Genomic DNA, 22,769 nt, shown 5'->3' on the forward strand with positions numbered 1-22,769 from the left:
TATTCCTTGACATCTATATTTTCCTATGTGAAGAATCTTGTGACAATTACAGCAGTAAAGTTGCATACAAATGCTAGCTGTAATTGAAATCTATATTTTGAATCACCTTGATTACAGTTCCCATCTTAAGTTGCTTTGTCAACATAATTCTGACAATATTAAATAGGATTAGACAAGCCCCTTATTTTGTGATTATAACTATTGATATAAAGAAGAGGTTTTAAGTAAAGTAATTCGATGGATTTTGAACCCTAATTAAGCACATGCATTGATCGTCATTTTGCCTATTTTAAGGGTATAATGTTTCAGTAATATTACCAAATTCATCTATGAGATTGAACCTAAATAATTTATTCAACCGGAATCAATTAGTTTGTTTCAGTTCTGTATAAGTGATTACTTGTGTAGATTTTACTATTTAAGGGTTTAAAATTGTGTTTTCAAATTACCTGCAACTTAGACAGTGATGCCTTAATAATATTCATGACATTAATCATTAAAATATCTAAATATTTCAGTTAGATCTTCTCCTACATTTTACAGAAATGTGTTACATTAACACATGGTGGTCTATAAGGTGCAGACTAGTCATAGCTCACTGCTAGAAACCTTGTTGTGAGTTACGGTAGACAAGGTCATGAGCATAAAATGAACACTAACCTGGAAGGATCAATGAGCTTGTAAATCTTTCCTTGTGAGGCATATGCACTTGGAAAGGAAGTAGCCAAGAGTATAACTCCCCTAAAGAGATTATAAAATATTGTTCAGGAAGTAGGATTAGTTAATGACTGAGTTATAACACAGGAATTTGGTAGCTTGGTGATATAGATGCATTCACAAAGGTATACATCTAAATTGCTTAATATCTTGTACCAAATTCATCCCCTTCCTATCAGTCTATTTATACATTACTAGGTGCCAATGTCAGCATCATCGTACTGGAACATTCAATAATTCAGGATTATCTAACTGCTCTGCCATTCACATGTATTACTTTGCTAATTTCCCCATACAAAATTATACATACAACTATTTTTATTATGTGGCTAATGTAGCCTTCTAAAATCTGTAGAGAATTATCTGCCTGACTACTGAGACTAGAAATGACCTCATAACAAATGAGCCAACTCAAATTAAATTTCCCTTTCATTGATGTGTTTGCTGAAGTAACAGTGAATCATTCACCTCTTAAAACATTTTAGGGACAGGAAAAGTCCAATAGTGCCAATGAGTTTATTTTGAAGGCTACTCTTTTGAGTTTAAAAGTTTTGCATGTACCGAATCCTAGTTATCACCCTGAGTATTTTGCAGATATGTGTGTATTTGTGGTGTAAACTCCTTGTATGAAAGTTACATTTGGCTGAGCCTATATACTTAAATATATACAGTAAGTACTTACATTTTTGATTTTGTTCAGCCAAAAAATCCTGTGCTTTATGACTGGTCTGTAATAAGACCTGGCTGAGAATTTAAAAATCTGCACATTATTTCTGTGCGGATTGATATTAGCTTGTAGTTGGGTCACATTAGAGCCCTACGGCATTACAAACTGCCTGGGTAAATAAAATCAGTGTTCTATAGAACAAAAACAGCACAACAAAAGTTAATTTTTAATTGTGCTAAACTCAGAATTCAGACTCATACTTCATGCTCATGATGTAGTCACTGGGTCAACCAGTCGGATGATCTTGGGACTTGCTAAGCAAGCATGAATTATGGAGCCCTAATGCCCTGGATATACTTCAGGGCAGGATGTACTGCTAATATCCTGCACATTCACTGAGGAGGAGCTGGTTACACGGATGTCTTATAGCAGCATGTTCAGTGGACAGTATTGTGCTTCACAGAAATGTATAAATAAAACATTCCTAAATGCTTGAATTTTCCATATGAAGGGGGCTAAATTGTATAGCCCCCAAAAACAGGCGCCGAGATCGCAATGGGTGATTAACCCGTGCCTGTTGATTGCAAGGCAGGCAGCATGTCAACTTGGTGCTGCCTGCTTATTTAAATGATCTCTGCATCCAGCAAGCGCTAACCGTGCTGTTCATTGGCTGGAGGCATCAGCAGGGGGGGCAATATCGTGAGAGGCTAGCACCAGTTAAAGCTACCCTGCACTGTTTAAAACTAGCCTGCACCTCTTAAAGGGGAGGTGCGTTGTGGCTGGAGCAGGTGCTGGGAGTCGTGGTTGAAGCGATTCTGACCTGCAAAAGAGTGAGGAATGGCACAACAAGGGAAAGAGCCAAATCCAAGATTTTCGGATGCTGCACTGGAGGTCTTGGTGGAGGAGGTGGAAAGGAGGAGAGATGCCCCGAGGACCTGGATGCAATGCTGCAAGAAGTTCAATGACCTCACACGAGTGGTCAAGGTCAGTGAATGCATCTTCAAATGTCATATCCTACCAACTGCACCGGTAGCCTCAGCCACTTCTCAAATCATCACACCCCATCACTCACCTACCTACAATTTCCATCAATCAGGACTCATACCTCACATTCATAGCTTCAACTCACCCTCACACACTTAGCACTGCGGCAAGCCTCACACCCACATCTCACAGCTTGAACACTGCCAGCTATTCAAACATGGCAGGCACATCACCCAGCCACATCAGCCAAAGAAATTGTACAACACTTCCCTCTCTGTTACATTTCAAGGTGGCACACAACCGGAGGCAGCAGGAGGTAAGCGGAGGGGGACAGGCACGCCTGCATGTCCTAACCTCCAGAGAGGAGATGGTGCTAGCCACTATTGGGATTGCTGAGGTTGTGGCCGGCGGTGGGGCTGAAACCATCAAAGATGACGATATCCTCATACCTAATCCTATTTCTCACATTCCACTTCCTCCTCATCCTACCATCTCTTCTGACTTACAAACTGCAGATGGTGTAAACATGCTCCTCTCACTTTCCCCCTCCCTTCACCACAACCCTACTCTTGTCCCTTTTTCCTTTCAGATACCCAAGAGGTGCAATCTGGCCAGGCAGTGGAGGAACACCAAGAAGAGAGTGATGATGAAGACACAGTTTCATTTGATTTCACACTCTCAGCCACCAGCTCAGATACGGACACTGCGTATATCTTAGAGAATAGATTAGAGGAGAGATCTGCATGTGGTGAGACACTGGACACAAGTGGTCTACAGCCAGGGCAGGGGGCATGGATAGCGCAGGTGCCAGCTTGCCAGAGGGTGAGGTCACAGATGGAGAGGACTCAGATGAGGACTTCGATGGGAGAACCTACAGAAGAACACTGATGGGTATACACAATGAAATGCCTGGTGCTTTGGGAAGCCTGCCAGAAAGCCTGTGGTCAATGTCAAGGTGCATGGAGGAGTCCAGCACCAACTTGGCACAGGGCTTTGTGCAGAGCTTGGAGCCCATCCTTTCCAGCATGGAAGTGGTGGCCAACTCTGTTCACACACCTGTGGACCCAACCATGATGCAGTGTCTGATGGCCGATGTCGCAGCACAAGCCACCCAACATCTGAGTGCTGCAATGGAAGCTCAGACTGCTGCCATGCAAGGTCAGCTTGTTGTCATGCAAGCTCAGGCTGCTGCCATCAAGACTGTGGATTGCAGTGTGCAAAGGGGCTTGCAGGCGTCACATCAGTCCCGCAACCTGTCCTCCAACAGTTTACTAGGATTGCTGACCCATCGCCCTGGGGGAGTGGCAGTGGCTTGATAGAGCACAAACCTGCTGTCCTCTCTCAGGAAGACAGCATTCGGCCTCCCACCACTGCCACTCCGGCAGTGCCCTTGCTGTTGGCTATCAGCCAATTTTTTTTTTTAATTCACTGTTGGGATGTGGGCGTCGCTGGCTAGGCCTGCATTTAGTGCCCATCCCTAATTGCCCTTGAGAAGATGGTGGTGAGCTGCCTTCTTGAACCGCTGCAGTCCATATGATGCAGGTACACCCCAATGCTGTTAGGAAGGGAGTTCCAGGATTTTGGCCCCGCGACAGTGAAGGAACGGCGATACAGGTCCAAGTCAGGATGGTGTGTGGCTTGGAGGGGAACTTGTAGGTGGTGATGTTCCCATGCGTCTGCTGCCCTTGTCCTTCTAAGTGGTAGAGGTCGCGGGTTTGGAAGGTACTGTTGAAGGAGCTTTGGCGAGTTGCTGCAGTGCATCTTGTAGATGGTACACACTGCAGCCACAGTGTGCTGGTGGTGGAGGGAGTGAATGTTGAAAGTGGTGGATGGAGTGCCAATCAAGCGGGCTGCTTTATCCTGAATGGTGTCGAGCTTCTTGAGTGTTGTTGGAGCTGCACTCATCCAGACAAGTGGAGAGTATTCCATCACACTCCTGACTTGTGCCTTGTAGATGGTGGAAAGGCTTTGGGGAGTCAGGAGGTGAGACACTCGCTGCAGAATTCCCAGCCTCTGGCCTGCTCTTGTAGCCACAGTATTTATATGGCTGGTCCAGTTCCGTTTCTGATCAATGGTAACCCCCAGGATGTTGATAGTGGTGGATTCAGCGATGGTAATGCCATTGAATGTCAAGGGGAGGTGGTTAGAGTCTCGCTTGTTGGAGATGGTCATTGCCTGGCACTTGTGTGGTGCGAATGTTACTTGCCACTTGTCAGCCCAAGTCTGAATGTTGTCCAGGTCTTGCTGCATATGGACACGGACTGCGTCAGTATCTGACGAGTCTCGAATGGTGATGAACAGTGTGCAATCATCAGCGAACATCCCCACTTCTGACCTTATGATGGAGGGAAGGTCATTGATGAAACAGCTGAAGGTGGTTGGGCCTAGGACACTGCCCTGGGGAACTCCTGCAGTGATGTCATGTGATTGAGATGAATGACCGCCAACAACCACAGCCAACTTCCTTTGTGCTAGGTATGATTCCAACCAATGGAGAGTTTTCCCCTTGATTCCCATTGACTTCAGTTTTGCTAGGGCTCCTTGGTGCCACACTCGATCAAATGCTGCCTTGATGTCAAGGGCAGTCACTCTCACCTCACCTCTTGAGTTCAGCTCTTTTGTCCATGTTTGGACCAAGGCTGTAATGAGGTCAGGAGCTGAGTGGCCCTGGCGGAACCCAAACTGGGAGTCAGTTAGCAGGTTATTGCTGAGTAAGTGCCGCTTGATAGCACTGTCGACGACACCTTCCATCACTTTGCTGATGATTGAGAGTAGACTGATGGGACGGTAATTGGCCAGGTCGGATTTGTCCTGCTTTTTGTAGACAGGACATACTTGGGCAATTTTCCACATGAGCCCAGACTGCTGCTGCCCATGCTGAGATGGTGCTGTCCGCAGCTAGGTCTTTTAGGCCCAGAGCTGCTCGAAATCATCCTCCAAGATGATCTGCAGTCTTCTCCACTGAAAGTCAGCAGCCTTCCACCAGCCATGCTGCAGCCATTGGCGTAGCATTGCATAGGAGCACTAGGACAGGCAAAGGCACACTGAAGATAGGCACTAAGAGAATGGACAAGGGTGATTGGTTGACTTTTGTATGCAATATGGCATGATTTCATTTATAAATTTAGTTTGGAATGCTTATTTTGTGGTGGCTTTTATTTTTGCATTCTGGCCAAGTGGACGCTGTGATGGTCAGTGATAGAGGGAAGGTAAGGTGAGGGACTGTTGGTGAGTGGAGAATTGGGGTTGTGTTTACTGGTATTGCACCAGGATGAGTTCTTCACCGTCAGCCCGGGCAGAAAGAGGTTGTATAAGTCTCCTCCTCCTCCTCTTCCTCCTCATCCTCATGCTCCTGCTCCTCAGCTGCTCGTCGTATGGCTGGTGGCAAGGGCTGTGCCCTCAAGATGGCGAGGTTGTGCAACATGCAGCAGACCACCATAAATCTTGACACCCATTCTGCCGAGTACTTCAGGGCTCCTCCAGAGCGGACCAGGCAGCGGAAGCTTTCTTTCAGCACAGCAATGCTCTGCTCTATCATATTTCATGTGGCAGCATGGCTTTCACTGTATACATGCTGCACCAGAGTCATGAGCCATCTCATCAGTGGATAGCCCTTGTTGCCCAATAGCCACTCTTTGGTTTGCCATGGTGGCTTGAATGCAGCTGGCACAGCGGACTGCTGCAGAATGAAGGCATCATGACTGGGGCATAGATAGGATGGATGCTGAGGAGCTTTTCCCCTTAGTAGAGGGGTCAATAACTAGGGGGCATAGATTCAAGGTAAAGGGCGGGAGGTTTAGAGGGGATTTGAGAAAGAACTTTTTCACCCAGAGGGTGGTTGGAGTCTGGAACTCACTGCCTGAAAGGGTTGTGGAGGCAGAAACCCTCACAACATTTAAGAAGCATTTGGATGAGCATTTGAAATGCCATAGCATACAAGGCTACGGGCCAAATGCTGGAATATGGGATTAGATTAGACAGGGCTTGATGGCCGGCATGGACACGATGGGCCGAAGGGCCTCTATCCGTGCTGTATTACTCTATGACTCTATGACTCTATGACTGCTGCCAGGGTACCGGGCATTGACCTGCGCAATGCGCTGCCTATGGTCACACACCGGCTGGATGATGAGGGAGTGGAATCCCTTTCGGTTCTGGTATATGGCAGAGTTGACATGTGGCACCCGCAAAACGATATGTGTGCAGTCAATGGCACCCTGCACTATGAGAAAGCCTGCACTCCTAGCAAAGCCGCGTGCTCGCTCTGCCTGCTTGTCTCTGACAAGAGAGAATGAAATGTAGTCAGCTCTTTGAATAGAGAGCCTCAGTGACCTCCCTTACACAACAGTGGATGGCAAACTGCGAGATGTTGCAAATATCTCCAGCTCCAGCCTGGAAGGTGCTAGACGCATAAAAGTTCATCACCATGGTTAACTTCACAGCCACTGACAATGCAGTCCTTGCCCTGCTCTGAGGTTGCAGTTGGTGATAGATTTCAGTGAGGATGTCTTTACTGAAGCACAGACATTTCACATATTGCTCCTCACTGAGGTTCAGGTTGGAGAATTGCTCCCTGAACACCGTGGGAAAACATGGTCTCCTGCTCAAAGCCCTTCTCCCCCTCCGCCTCCTCCTCTCTCTTTTCTAGCAGCTTGTCCTGCTCTGCATCGTCTCTGTTCATTCTCCAAGTCATGCTGTATTCCAAGGGGAATGCCTGCTAATACACCCATATCTGGCAGCAAGTGGTATGTGCTGAATGCCTTGAATTCAGCAAAAAGTCTTTCACTCCCTGTAGACTTTTGCAACTTGAAACAGCTCTAGAAAGCACCAACCCTTGTAGAATCGAAGCACCAGCTAGAAGAAATCAACCAGCAACTAACTTGTGAGTAGTTGATGATCCCTTTAAATAGCACTGGTGGGAGTCCTTCCTGTTGCTGAACACGTGTTCAGCTGTGTGAGCTTAAGAGAGGGTGTCGGCTGGAGCACTGAGCTCCAAAATGGCACCGCTGGCTTAAATTCAGCAGTGCACTCTGATTTGTTGTGTATGTACCTTTAAGGGAATAACTGGTCTTAGACTGCAGTACCGGCAGTGACCACCCCTGTGTAAAAGGCCCTAGCAGGCTTCTGTAGTTTCAGTTTCAAGCTGCCTCTTGTTCAGTAAAGTACCTGTTAAACTGTTCTCCCGAAGTCCGTGTATTATTGAGGCGCGGACTTTACAGTGGCGACGAGTAAGTTCGAACTCACCTGCAGTGTGGCATCATCTCACAGGGATCTCGCCTGAAAGGAAGGTCCTGGAAGGTCGTAGTCTGAGCAACGGGCATCGACCGAGGGCAACCGCCCAAAGAATCCATCGGTGTTTGGAGAATTGCGGGAGAGACTGTGGTTCCAGCGAATCGTGCTGGTAGCAGGTAGCGCGCTGACCCTTCCGGACTGCGGCGGGCTCAAGCTCGATCGAGCAGCTCTACAAATCGGGCCACGCAGCGTCGCCGGGAAAAGAAAACAAGAGAGAGAGAGGGTGGAGCGCACAGGGCGCGGTCGGTGCTCGAGAACAGGACAGCGGAGAGAAACTAAACGGGGGGGAAGGAAAGCGAGGGGCGCCGAAGCTGCGGGTCGCCGCCATTACCCCGTAGAACGCTAGGAGCAGCGTGGCAGTAAGGGGAAGAAGCAAAAGCATGGGAGGCGCCATTTTATCCCATTGGGGAAGAAGCAAAAGCGTGGGAGGCGCCATTTTATTCCATTGGGGAAGAAGCAAAAGCGCGGGAGGCGCCATTTTAAATCGCCCAAGATGCCGAAAAGTGGCAGTATCACTGCTTTCGACAACGAGGTAGAAGACTGGACCACGTATGTGGAAAGAATTGAAGTGTACTGCAAGGCAAATGAGGTGGCTGATGGAAAGAGGGCATCGGTATTATTAAATCTGATGGGTGCGAGTACGTACGGCCTATTGCGGAATTTAATTACCCCAGCTAAACCAATGGAGAAAAGTTTTGAGGAGATTGTTCATATCTTACAGGAACACCTAAACCCTACACCACTGCTGATAGCAGAAAGATTCAAGTTCCATAAAAGAAACCAGCACAAAGATGAGAGCAATGCTAACTATCTTACGGAACTACGCAAGTTATCGAAGCACTGCCAGTTCGGAGCAGGACTGGCAGACACCTTACAGAATAAGTTTGTCTGCAGGCTCCAGAGTGAAGGAACCCAGAAACGACTACTTTCAAAAAAGGACCTGACGCTAGAACAGGCTTTCAGCATGGCAGTATCCTACGAAGCAGCAGCATGGGGAGCTGCGGAAATACAACAGAAACAACAAGAATACAGCGCTAACGAAATGGCGTATGGAGCCGAAAAGTGCTATCGCTGTGGCAGAACAACCCATGAGCAGAAGGACTGCTGGTTTAAAGACAAAATATGCAGGCAATGCGGGAAAATGGGACATATAGCAAGAGTCTGCAGGTCGGGAAAGAAGACCAACACGACAAGAACTACTAAGGAACAGTACAGGAAAGTAAAGAAACTGACAGATAGTAGTTCCGAAGATCAGGAGAGTGATAAGGACTCCGGGAGCAGGCGACTAAGTTGTTTAAAATTACACAACGTGATCGTAAAAGAAGATCACCGAACCATTTGGGTCACCCTCATGATAGCAGGGTCCCCAGTGAAGATGGAATTGGACACAGGATCAGCCCTAACTGTCATGAATCGACGAGACTATGAGCGGCTATTCTCACACATACCCTTAAAGGACACATCCATTGTATTGAAGACATACACGGGGCAAAAGGTCTACCCCAGAGGAAAAATAAGGGTGCCAGTTGAATATAACGGAAAGGAAACACAGAAACTATACATGTATATACTACGAGATGGAGGACTACCATTATTGGGACGGGAATGGTTCCGAAGACTACAATTGGATTTGTTATGTATTGTGTGTTCTCCTCCCACCTGTGGTGGCGCTGTCACAGGAGATAAATGGTTGGGTATTCTCTCGGTTAAGTTTAGCTCTCTTTGTTCGGAACTTCCCAGAACTTCCTTTCCTTCCAATAAAGCACTTCATTTTTGAATCTCTGAGTTCTGAGTCCTAAATTGTGTCTAGGTAGAAAGTTACCAACACAACAAGTGGCAACGAGGAGCGGATGAATCTGCGTATGTTACGGGTGCAGTGAGTAAACAGAAAATTTAATTTGAAATGTGAGATGGCTACTATATTAGGAAACATCGGTGATTTTGTTGAAAATGTGGAGCAATGGAGCGCATATACGGAACGTTTTGACTATTTTGTATTGGCGAATGCGGTGGCAAATGAAAAGGTCGTGCCTACCTTTTTGAGTGTAATCGGGCCGAAGACTTTCAATTTACTTCACAGCCTCGTGCAGCCAGATAAGCCAGGAACTAAAACATATAAGCAACTAGTGGAAATTCTTGGAGCACATTTTTCACCAAAACCACTGGTTATTGCTGAGAGATTTAGATTTCACAAACGGAATCAAGAGGAGGGGGAATCAGTGACGATGTTTATTGCTGCTTTAAAAAGGTTGTCGGAACACTGCCAGTTCAAGGAGGTGCTGAATGACACCATTAGAGACAGACTTGTGTGTGGTCTGCAAAATGCAGCCACACAGAAGCGCCTTCTTACTGAGGACAACCTTACTCTTGAAAAGGCCATTGAAGTTAATGTCTCCATGGAGATGGCGGAAAAGGAGGCTCACCAGTTGAGTTCAACAGGGAGAGTTCACAAGGTGTCGTCTGAGCCTAAAGGTGCGCGGAACGGCACATGTTACCGTTGTGGGAAAACGGGCCATCACGCTAATGACTGCTGGTGTACGGAGCTGGAATGCCAAAATTGAGGCAAAAAGGGTCACATTGAACGCGCCTGTAGAGGTAAAAAAAGAACAGAGAGAGCTGGGAAGCATGGAAGCAAAATGTCTGTATTTGGACAAGAGAGGAAAAAGAGTGTTCATTCAGTGCAGTATGATGGAACAAGCAAAACAGAGGGGAGCGACACCCCTGAGGAGGAAGAGGTGCATATACTGACGGTTGCAGGTGGTTCAAATGGCTACTGGGTGTCACCACTGGTGGAGGGACAATCAGTGCGGATGGAGGTGGACACAGGCGCGGCTGTGTCCCTTGTTTCAGACACTGTCTACAACAAAATGCTAAAGCATCTTACCCTTCAGCCAACAAACATTGTGCTAAAGATGTATACCGGCGAACCTGTGGCCATGAGAGGCGTCATTGAGGTGACAGTTAAATTGAACGGACAGACTGTAAAACTGCCACTATATGTGGTAAAGGGAAATTACCCATCGCTACTGGGATGTGCGTGGCTAGAGAAAATCACGCTGGACTGGCCTGCAGTCCGCATGATGTCAAAAGGGGAGTCAGGTCTGACTGCAGTGTTAAACAAACATGCAGAGCTCTTCAATGGGGAACTTGGGAGCATGAAAAAGATCAGCATGAGACTGGACATTAAACCTGACAGCAAGCCGAAGTTTCACAAAGCCCAACCTGTACCCTATGCAATTAGGCCAAAAGTTGAGGCTAACTTGGAGGCCTTAGTCGAGAATGGAGTCCTGGAGCCTGTGAGCCACACCCATTGTTCCTGTCCTGAAAAAGGATGGATCTGTTCGAATTTTAAAGTGACTATTAACCCGGTGCTGTCTGCGGAACAGCCAGGCTTATCTACAAATGCATGTCGATGACAAATCAAAGGAGCTGCTGACGATTGTGACACACAAGGGGCTATACAGGTACTGCTGCCTTCCGTTTGGAATTACGTCGGCCCCTGCTCTATTCCAAAGGGCAATGGATCAGATTTTGAGTGGACTGCCAGGAGTCCAGTGCTACCTGGACGACATCCTTGTCACTGGGACAAATGAGGAGGATCATCTTCTGAACTTGGATGCGACACTACAACGACTGAAAGAGTACGGACTCAGAGTTCGTAAAGACAAATGTGAATTCTTTCAGTCTTCAGCTGAGTACCTGGGGCATGTGATTGACGCTACTGGCCTGCATAAGGTGCCGCCAAAGGTCAAGGCGATCGTGGAGGCCCCAGCACCCCAGAATGTGAGCCAGTTACGTTCATTTCTGGGGCTACTTAACTACTATGGGAAGTTTATTCCAGACTTAGCAACATTGCTGAAGCCGTTACATCAGTTGCTATGTCAAGGCAAAACATGGAAATGGACTGAACTGTGCAACGAAGCTTTCGCCCAAGCAAAGAAAGCATTGCTGAATTCGGAGGTCCTGACACACTTCGACCCAAAGATACCTGTGCAGCTAGCATGTGATGCATCACCATATGGTGTGGGAGCAGTCATATCCCACATCATGCCTTCTGGTGAAGAGAAACCTATCGCCTTCGCATCACGCACCTTGAACAAGGCCGAGAGTAACTATGCGCAGATTGAGTGCGAGGCCTTGGGAATCGTTTTTGGAATTCGAAAATTTCATCAGTACCTGTTTGGGAGAAGGTTCACACTCCTGACAGACCACCGTCCATTGACTTCAATCTTCGGGCCCCACACCGGAATTCCATCTCTCGCTGCAAGCAGGATGCAAAGGTGGGCTTTACTGTTGTCAGGACACACATACGACATCAAATATCGCAAATCAGACTTGCACGGCAACGCAGACGGTCTCTCGAGGCTACCCTTGCCTGTTACTCCCCCAGAGCCTCGTCAGATAGACATCTTCTACTTTAGACAAGTGGAGGGAGCACCTGTCACTGCAGTTCAGGTGCGAAGGTACACCCGCAACGATCCAGTCCTATCTGAGGTAATGGACGATGTCATTCGAGGGAGAGCGATAGGAGATTCTCCTAGTTTGAAACCTTACGTTTCAAAAAGAAATGAGCTCTCCGTCCAGGCAGGTTGTCTTCTTTGGGGACGCCGTGTCATCATTCCGCCACCTCTGAGGGAACCTATACTGCAACAACTTCATACAGGCCACAGTGGGATGGTTCGGATGAAGGAAATGGCAAGAAGCTACTTCTGGTGGCCAGGTCTCGATGGGAATATTGAGGAGAAAGCCAAAACATGTTCCCCATGTCAAAGGGTCCGGAATGTTCCACAGCTGGCAAACCTACACCCCTGGGATTGGCCTGCAGAAGTGTGGCAGCGAGTACATGTGGACTTCGCCAGTCCTTTCGAAGGGAAGATGTTTATGGTGGTTGTGGACGCTCGTAGCAAGTGGCCGGAGGTCGCTGTGATGAGGTGTACCACGGTAGAGAAAACAATTGAGAAACTTGGTGAGATGTTCAGCCGTTATGGCTCACCGGAACAACTCGTAAGTGACAATGGTCCACAATTTGTATCACAGGAGTTTGCAACCTTCCTGCATGTGAATGGTGTCTAACACATCAGGTCTGCGCCCTATCATCCCTCTACTAACGGCCAGGCAGAAAGGTTCGTGCAAACTTTGAAGCACGCCTTGAAGGCATCGCAAGGTCAGGGCTCAATCCGCCAACGTCTGAACAGCTTCCTGTTGTCCTACAGGAACGAGCCGCATGCCACAACCAAAACTTCCCCCGCTTCGCTCATGATGAAGAGGCAGTTGTGGACAAGTTTTGACTTACTCAAACCTCCAAGGGCAGAGCAGGTTGTCCATCGTCAACAACAAGCTCAAGTTGAAAAGAGAGAGAAAAGAGCCAAGGAGAGACCGTTTCATCCGGGAGAGCACGTCTTAGCTCGAAACTACAACACTGGACCGAAATGGGTTCCTGCTACGGTGATCGCGCAGACGGGCCCTGTGTCTTACACGGTTGAGACTGCTGAGGACGTCGTCTGGAGAAGACACACAGATCAACTGTTGCTAGGAGCAGAGACAGCCACAGAGGCTCCAACGGTTGGTTGGCCTGAACTGTTTCCGAATGATACCGCAAACCAGCATCCTTTGCCACAGTGCTCTTCTCCAACACAGGAAGTCAAAGAGACTGTTCCACCTGTGCAAACTCCTGACTTTCAACTGACACAGGCACCTTCTCCATCCAGGCCTGTGTCAATGCCTACTGCTGTGGAAGCCAGCGATGACCGCCAGTATCCTGTCAGAGAGCGGCGGCCTCCAAGGCGCTTGGATCTGTAGGCTTAGTGGCTTACCCACAAAACTGGGGCAGAATAAACCCCAGGGTAAAGTCAGGGTTTGAGGCAGTCTACCTCTACCTTAGGTTAGTTGAGTGTATTGAAAGTAACTTACCTATTGAGGAATAATGTGGACCTTCCATTTAAGAGGGGAGGAAATGTTATGTATTGTGTGTTCTATTGTGTGTTCTCCTCCCACCTGTGGTGGCGCTGTCACAGGAGATAAATGGTTGGGTATTCTCTCAGTTAAGTTTAGCTCTCTTTGTTCGGAACTTCCCAGAACTTCCTTTCCTTCCAATAAAGCACTTCATGTTTGAATCTCTGAGTTCTGAGTCCTAAATTGTGTCTAGGTAGAAAGGTACCGACACAACAGGATTGGCATTCCATTCTGGCACTAACTGCGACTGACAAAAAAGATGATGACGTCGCACCTGGACGTCTGTCACAAATTCTATCTGACGCGGAAGAGGTGTTCCAACAAGGACTTGGGACTCTAAAAGGAGTAAAGGCAACCATAAAGATTGAGGATAACACAACCCCAAAATTTTTCAAGGCCAGACCGGTGCCACACGCGATACGCCCAGCTGTGGAAGCTGAACTGGAGAGTCTGGGGCGTTCGGAGGTGCTGTCTAAGGTGGACTGGAGCGAGTGGGCCATACCCATCGTTCCTGTAATGAAGAAAGCATTGAGCAGCACGCCTGGGGAGCCAAGGAAGGTTCGCATCTGTGGGGACTTCAAGGTGACTGTGAACCTGTCCTGCACACAGTACAGCATCCGCTTCCGCGGATAGAAGATATTTTCGCCTCACTATCTGGAGGGAAACGTTTTACAAAGATTGACCTGGCTCAAGCGTATCTACAAATGGAGGTGGAAGAAGCATTTAGGAAATACCTCACGATAAACACTCACAAAGGCCTTTACCAGTACAATCGACTGGTATTTGGGGTAGCATCGGCCCCGGCTATGTGGCAGAGGGCAATGGAACAAGTCCTGCAAGGGATCCCGGGGACCCAGTGTTATTTGGACGACATCCTGGTTACGGGCAAAAATGACAATGAACACCTTGCCAACCTGGAACAGGTGCTCACGAGATTGCAGGAATATGGGCTACGAGCCAACCGTCCCAAATGCGAGTTCTTCAGGAGACAAATCTCGTATTGTGGCCACATGATTGATGAGGAAGGGTTGCATAAGTCGCCGGACAAGATTGAGGCTGTAGTCAAGACTCCAGCACCAGAAAATGTTTCGCGACTGAGGTCGTTCCTCGGGTTGGTGAACTACTACCATAAGTTCTTGCCGAATTTATCTACAATTCTGCACCCACTGAACGCCCTCCTTCAAACTGGTGTAACATGGAAATGGAGTGATGAGTGTAAGCGTGCCTTTCAGGAATGTAAATGCCAAATCACTTCAAAAGAAGTATTGGTCCACTACAACCCAACACTACCGATTCGGTTGGCATGTGATACGTCACCTTACGGCATTGGAGTGGTGCTGTCACACAAATTCCGTGATGGTTCAGAGAGGCCAATAGCCTTTGCATCGCGCTCACTACCCTCAGCCGAGCGTAACTACGCCCAGATTGACAGGGAGGCCCTCAGCCTGGTGTGGGGGGTGAAGAAGTTCAATCACTATCTGCACAGGCAGAAATTCACCCTACTGACTGATCATCAACCCCTGGTCTCAATTTTTAACCCAAAGAAGGGCGTTCCAGTGATGACGGCGCAACGGCTGCAAAGATGGTCACTTTTTCTAGGGGCACATCAGTATGACATAGAGTACAAAGGTACGAAACAACATGGAAACGCTGATGGGCTGTCACGCCTACCGTTGCCTACGGCGGAAGAAGCACCTGCAGTGGACCCTGTGGAGATATTCCATGTGACCATAGTCGAATGTTTGCCTGTTACAAACGCAAGTATTGAGAAGGAAACCCAAAATGACCCGACACTCTCTCGGGTCTATGATTTGACGGTGAAGGGATGGCCAGCATATGGCGACTCACTATTGCCAGCATTCTCGCCAAGGAGGGAACAGCTGTCAGTGTGCCGGGGAACCTTGATGTGTGGATCCCGAGTGGTAATTCCACCCAAGTTGAGAGATAGAGTACTCAATGAGCTTCATGAGGGTCATCTGGGAGGGGTAAAAATGAAGAGCCTAGCCAGGGCGTTTGTGTGGTGGCCGGGAATCGATAAAGAAATCGAGGATATGACCAAGAGATGCACAGGATGCCAGAAGGTCCAAAACGCTCCACCACAGGCCCTGCTACATCCATGGGAGTGGCCCTCATCTCCATGGCAATGGGTACACATTGATTTCGCTGGTCCATTTATGGACTCAATGTTTCTAATCGCTGTGGACGCCCATTCGAAATGGCCAGAGGTCATTCAAACGTCCTCCACCACCACGGAGAAAACTATTGCAGTCCTAAGGACCATCTTCACCAGGAATGGGTTGCCAGAACAGATCTTTTCTGACAATGGCCCACAGTTTGTGTCTGAGGATTTCCGGAGGTTCCTGAAGAATAATGGGGTGAAACATTACACATCTGCCCCATATCATCCAGCCACAAATGGATTGGCTGAGAGGTTTGTTCAGACCTTTAAAAAGGCCATAAAGGCAATGTATAATGACGACATACCACTGCAACACAAGGTGGATAACTTCCTGTTTGCTTACCGGAATGTGACACATGCAGTAACCAACCAAACTCCAGCCGTACTGTTTTTCAACCGGAGACTAAGATGTCGCTTGGATTTGCTCAAACCAAACATAAGACGAGATGTTGAGGATAAGCAGTTCCAGCACATAAATGAGAAGCCAACCAGGAGCTTCAAGATAGGGCAACCAGTCTTGGCCCGCGACTACTGAACAGAAAAATGGCAGCCAGGCACGATATGCACACAGCAGGGACCACTAATGTACACAGTGGACGTTGGAGAGAGCATCGTGAGACGCCATGCTGACCAGATTCTAGAGTCACAGGAACAAGCCAAACCTGTACCACAAGCATGTGCACCTGGTAATGAGCCCGAAGTACAGATTGCGTCTACCTCAGAAGCAGGGGTATTGGAAGCTGACGAACCAACCAATGACAATGAGCCAGAATTGACTCCACCGCCAGAACAGGATACTCGAGAAAGGCACTATCCAGTCCGGATCAGGAAGCCTCCTCAAAGACTGAACTTATAAATGACTATTTCAGTTGATGTATATATTACTGAGAAAATTGTAATTGTAATTAGTTATTATTTAGTTGTTAAATGAATGTTATGTACCATTTATCTAAAAGGGGAGGAATTGTTGTGTATGTACCTTTAAGGGAATAACTGGTCTTAGACTGCAGTACCGGCAGTGACCACCCCTGTATAAAAGGCCCTAGCAGGCTTCTGTAGTTTCAGTTTCAAGCTGCCTCTTGTTCAGTAAAATACCTGTTAAACTGTTCTCCCGAAGTCCGTGTATTATTGAGGCGCGGACTTTACATGATTGACATCATAATCTGTCTGCTCTGCATACTTCTGGGCCTCACCAATAAGGTGTCCAGCGCGATTCATCACACAAGTGTGCGTGCATGCATCAGACGCCATTTTGTAACCCAAACAGCATCCAAACGCCCAAACAATGTGTGCTACCAATCCCAATTTCATGCCAAAATTGTTTACATAAAGCCTAACTTTGAGGTTATAATATAAATTTGTGGCTCCAAAGCTAAAGATAACTGTCCTTTTGTGCATATTTAATTGTTTTCTTGAAACTCGTTATGGAAAGCCCAGTGAAAGAGACTATGGGGGAAAAATTCGGTATCGCCCCATTTGGGGCGCCGTTATCGGCCATGCAAAAAGTTCAGCGCCTGGCGCTAATTATCGCCTCCGACAGCAAATTTGGCTTTCATCGTCCCTGGAGGTGATTGGAGCGCTAAATCAAGCGCTTCACACCTGTCTTAAGGCGCAAAGGCCAAGGAGTGAGGCGTTACCTCAGAGTGCTGGCGAAGCAAGGAAGGGCAAATCAAAATAAACCTGCAAAGTGCTGCTCAGTACTCAAAACTCCTTCACACAGCGTTGAATCTCTCCAGAAGTCTCTCTCTCTCTCTCTCTCGCAGACTGCATGGTGCAAAAATGTCACCGACAAAAAAAGGCAGGAATTGGTCGCCTTTAAATAGCGCTCCCCCAGTCCCTTTCTGACAGCATAATGCTCCCCTCAACCTGTCGTTGCTAGCGGCAGGCGGTAAGGCAGGGGGCGCCACTCACTATCCGGTCCGGGGTGCTAACGGGGCGTTGCACACTCGACTGACGTCACGATCTGCCGGCGCAGGAGATCGTGGTGGTAGTGTTTAGCGCTGCCACAAAATGTCTAGTTAATTTCGCGAGCGGCACAAACATCGCCGCGCCCGGGCTCTAGTTCCTTTGCACCCCAATTGGCGCCCTCTTAAGGCGCTAACGGGAGGCGCAAACAACTGAATCTTTCCCCCTATCAGTTTAATGTATAAAACATACTGCCGATGCAGAAAATCTGAAATAAATCAGAACTAAAACATTAACCCTACCTTCCTCTCTCCATATATACTGCCTGGCCTGCTGAGTGTTTCCAGTATTTTTTTTATCATTTTAATGTAATGTTTTACATGCATATAAAATAAAGGGCACTCCTAATAATCCTAGGATCTGGGTTCAAATCCAGTCTAGCCAGAGATGTAAATCTCTTCTGTCTGCTGTTATGTGGAAAAAGTTTGGCTCGTCTGAAGAAGCCCCTAAAGCAAAGATAAATATGCTTTCTCACATTTTCTACCTCCCCCAGATTTTGCCTATTTTATTTTTGCCACAGCAGTTTCAGCACCATGTTAAACACATCTCCAATTTCCTCTAGGTCTGGGCAGTGCTTGGTGCTGATACAGAGTGCCTGAAGCTTGATTCCCCAATGCCAATATCCTTCACCTTGATGGGCACAAAAATTAACCAAAATATTGAAAAAATTGCAAAGCTACATATGCTTGATCAGCAGCCCAACCACCACTTCAAACATTCACTTCCTCCAGCAGCGCGCACCGTGGTTGTAGTGTTTACTACCTATAGGATGCACTGCAGCAACTCGCCAAGGCTTCTTTGACAGCACCTCCCAAACCCATGACCTCCACCATCGCATCCAAGTTCCCCTCCAAGTCACAGTCCATGCTGACTTGGACATATATCACCGATCCTTCATCATTGCTGGGTCAAAATCCTGGAACTCCCTGTCTAACAGCATTGTGGGAGTACCTTCTCCATATGGACTGCAACGGTTCAAGAACAAGGCTCATCACCACCTTCTCAAGGGCAACTAGGGATTGGCAATAAATGCTGGCCTTGCCAGTGATACCCACATCCTGAGAATGAATTAAAAATAAAATAATGTCCCTTGATACATTTGCCATGTTACAAAAATCAGTTAACATACATATCTTGTAAACAGTATGGATCAACTGTGCCTCTATTGCAATAGCCAGTGTGCTGAAACCAGTTTACAGCATTACCAACAGCTTAGTGAACACACCTAACAAAATCACAATTTAATTACCATATTGGGACTCTCATTTCTGTGTTGGTAATGAAGGAGTACGGTACATCACTGGAATTGTATACATAACATCTCATCAATCCTGGTGAACCTCTATATTAAAAGTTAGACATAACATAAGAACATAAGAAATAGGAGCAGGAGTAGGCCATTCGGCCCTTCGAGCCTGCTCCACCATTCAATGAGATCATGGCTGATCTTCTGCCTCAACTCCATTCACCAGCCCTATCACCATATCCCTCGATGCCCTTACTAGTCAGAAATCTATCGACTTCTGTTTTGAATATACCCAATGAATTAGTCTCCATAGCCCTCTGGGGTAGAGAATGGTATAACAGTTCAAATTCTCTTTAGGCAGGGGTACCAACCTAATCCAAATCTGAAGCATTAATGTGCAACTCCATCACCAATCATTCAGATTAAACCACACTTACTCAAAGATTCAAACCTTAAGCAATACTGATGTAAGAAAAGTAGATAATCAATATCCCATGCCACTGAGCCTGTCTACTTAGCTTCACATTTTTAAAAGTGGTTACCTTCACTTACCTGCTTCATCTTCAGCAAACGAGATGATAAATTTATGATGACGATTAATTAGTCCTGGAAATAAACAGGTTTGGTAATCCCCCATGCAAATATCTTGTTTCTTCCACATTCCTGTTTTCAGGTCTTCCTGTAATGCCATAATTCGACTGGATGAAGAATAAAGGCTTAGATTTAGATTCAGACTAAATATAGAATGAAGGCTTACATTTGCATGATCTAATCATTTTAGAAAAATCTCTGATTTTATTTGTATTATATTTTTCTATATAAATATTGGCCTAAAAATTCATCTTGGGCAATGGCGCAAAACAGACGGTATCGGATCGGCCGGCTGTTATACGCAGCGCCTGATATTCAGTTCCATTACAGGCCTTGTGTATAACGGGCGGCCGATCCGATACGGCCCGTTTTGCTCCACCGCCAGTGACGAATTTCTAGTCCATTGTGATCACACAGCCATATATTAACTGTTAAAAAAATTATTTTACATTTTTAACATGTTAAGTTAGAGATTTACTCAAATTAAGAAGTATCAGCCTTGCAAAAAACAATGGTTAAGAGTGGGAAATTAAATATATCGGCAAGATTTTGAAGGTGTTGTAAATGGGAAGTGCAATGCATAACTAAGCCAATATAAACTGACTGCACTGATGCTGAACTATGCCACTAATGACATGGAAGTGCTCAATATTTTTAGGGCAAAAATAATGGCCTAGAAATTCAATATCGGTAAAACCTGCCGGTGCCACCACGGGCCTGTGTTAATGGCCACTGAAAATGGTGGTGCTAGTGGCTAATTAACATTAGCCCAGCACTAAACTTGCTGTGCAATGCCGTTCTGGTGTCACTTGTCCTGGCAGGAAACCTCAATGTAGCATGGCCGTAGCGTCATTGCAGCAAGAACAGCCTTCTCTTAAAGCAAAGCTATTGTTTCAGAACGCAGTTCGGTCTCTTAAAGAGGAACTGCCTTTTGAAATGAAAAAAATAAAAATCATGTAAAAATAGGCAGTTTTTAGCCCTTACAGCTCAACTGCCTTCTGGAAAAAAAATTAACATTAAAAAGAATTCCTAAATTGGAGTGCTCAGCTCTTGAAGCTGAATTCCTTTCTGAACCTCAAAAAATGGGAAAAGTGCTTCAGCACTAACACAAATGGCTCAGCAAGCCAGGGAAGAGGCACCCAGGGTATCGTATGCAACACTCCAGCTTTATGCAGGGGGTCAACACTGCAAGAGAAGTCCTCTACCCACAGGGGCCAGGAGGCCCTCCAGAAAGAAGGATGTGGGACCAGATCATCGAGGCCGTCACTGCCAGCAGTGTCACCCCCACGACCTGGCTCCAGTGCCCAAAGAAGTTTCATGGCCTCAGGCCAATGGTCAAGGTCAGTGAATGCATCTTCAAAAGCTGTCTTCTACCAATTGCACCACTAGCCTCACACACTACTCAATGCAGCCTGCCCAGCCAGTAGTTGACCAAAAAGAGAGAGAGGAGAATGAAGAAGAAACACCGTCACTTGATTTCACACTCCCAGCCACCAGCTCCTCAAGGTAGACCTGCAAGGCCATTTGCACTATCCCCCCCACTAGAAGTCAGCAGCCTTCCACCAGCCATGCTGCAGCTACTGGGGTAGCACTGCATGACATCTGTAAACTAGGCAAAGGCACCCACAAGACAGTCACTAAGGGAATGCATAAGGGTCGTTAGTTGGTTTCTTGATGTCATATTGGATGTATAGATGTATAAAGTTGGATTGAAACATTTGCTTTGTGGTGGCTTTTATTTCAGCATTTTGGCCAAGAGGATGCTATGATGGTCAGTAACAGAGGGAAGGTAAGGTGTGGGACAAATGTTAAAAGGGAAATATCCCAGCCAGAAAGGGAATGTCTGGGTTGCATCCTTCCTTCTGCTTCCTCCTCTTTTGCTTCCTCCTCTTCTGCATCTTCCTCGTCCCTCTACAAGCGGATGCCAGAGATGGGCGTTAGAGTGGCTTCGCCAGTATAGCGGAGCAAAAAGGAAGCGATAAGGTAGGGAATTTCTTTGCCAATATTTGCAATGTGTCAAATTCTCAAATTAAAGTAACATAAAACTATGAAGATACAAGAACTGGGCTCTAGATAATGCCATTTGTAACTATTTCCAGTGTCTGTAATGGTGCATTCACACTGCATGTTTGCATCAATGTGAAGCAGTTTCTAAAAGAAGGATATTGTTAAGTTGCTACCAATCTGAAAGAGCATTAATATCAGTTAATCTGTACATTTTCTGTGATTCACTATACGCATCATTTAGGGTTGGAGAATGCATGGATTCATTTCTATAAATTCCAATTTAAATATTTGGAATGTGAGAGTTTTATTTTAAATATCCTGATATTTTAGGACAAGTAGTTAACATATGTCTTCCTTCTCAATCAATATTTGTAAGGTGCAGGGTGCTTTCCAGGTTTCCAAATGCCAGAACTCTAGCCAACCCACAAATTTTCCATAGGGACTGAGACATCACTTAGAAGACTGCCAAAAGATTATTGTTTTAAAGCTGTTCCACTTTCAGTGAGCCATGAATTGTCTTAAAGGTATCAACTGAAATAATAAAAACATTTCCAACTTGTCTACTTAATTAATATTTTAATATTGTTACCCAATAGAAAATTAAAGATGTCGGTCCCTTTAAAAAGGCAATGATTTTAGATATGCACAAAGATGATTGAAATGCAACTCACCCACTCATGAAATCTCCGAAAATGTACAAGCCATTCAGATTAGGTGATTCGCAACCCCTGTACACATAACCACCAGTGACAGACTTGCCAACACTATGACCGTATGCATAAATAGGAAGTACATCATCTGTTATTTAGGGGGAAAATATATTATTTTGCATAAATTCAATTCATAGATACCACATACATGCCAAATTCCAGCTTTGTAAGCTGATAGTCAGCTTTTAACCCTTTGTGTTAAGTGTGGGTTAGTGGGTAACACTCTCGCTTCTGAGTCAGAAGGTTGTGGGTTCACTTCCCACTCCAGAGACTTGAGCACAAAATCTAGGCTACCACGCCAGGGCAGTACTGAGGGAATGCTGCGCTGTTGGAGGTGCCGTCTTTTGGATGAGACGTTAAACCAAGGCCCCGTCTGCTCCCTCAGGGGGACGTAAATGATCCCAGGGCACTATTTTGAAGAGCAGGGGAGTTCTCCCCAGTGCCCTGGACAATACTTAT

At 46.4% G+C, this 22,769-nt stretch overlaps 1 protein-coding gene across 1 annotated transcript in view; it reads right to left on the bottom strand.

Annotated features, from left to right (window-relative positions):
• The window catches only part of hhipl2 (HHIP-like 2), a 79,471-nt gene that overhangs the window by 32,990 nt on the left and 23,712 nt on the right, over positions 1-22,769 (bottom strand). The window contains 4 exon segments of the mRNA XM_085977633.1: positions 661-736; positions 4,958-4,963; positions 19,555-19,700; positions 22,272-22,398. Of these exon segments, the coding sequence (XP_085833759.1) occupies positions 661-736; positions 4,958-4,963; positions 19,555-19,700; positions 22,272-22,398 (355 nt within the window).

This window comes from Somniosus microcephalus, chromosome 3 (genome assembly GCF_052327205.1).
Source record: "Somniosus microcephalus isolate GS21.2 chromosome 3, FLI_Smic_1.0, whole genome shotgun sequence".
In the NCBI taxonomy this organism is placed as follows: Eukaryota; Metazoa; Chordata; class Chondrichthyes; order Squaliformes; family Somniosidae; genus Somniosus; species Somniosus microcephalus.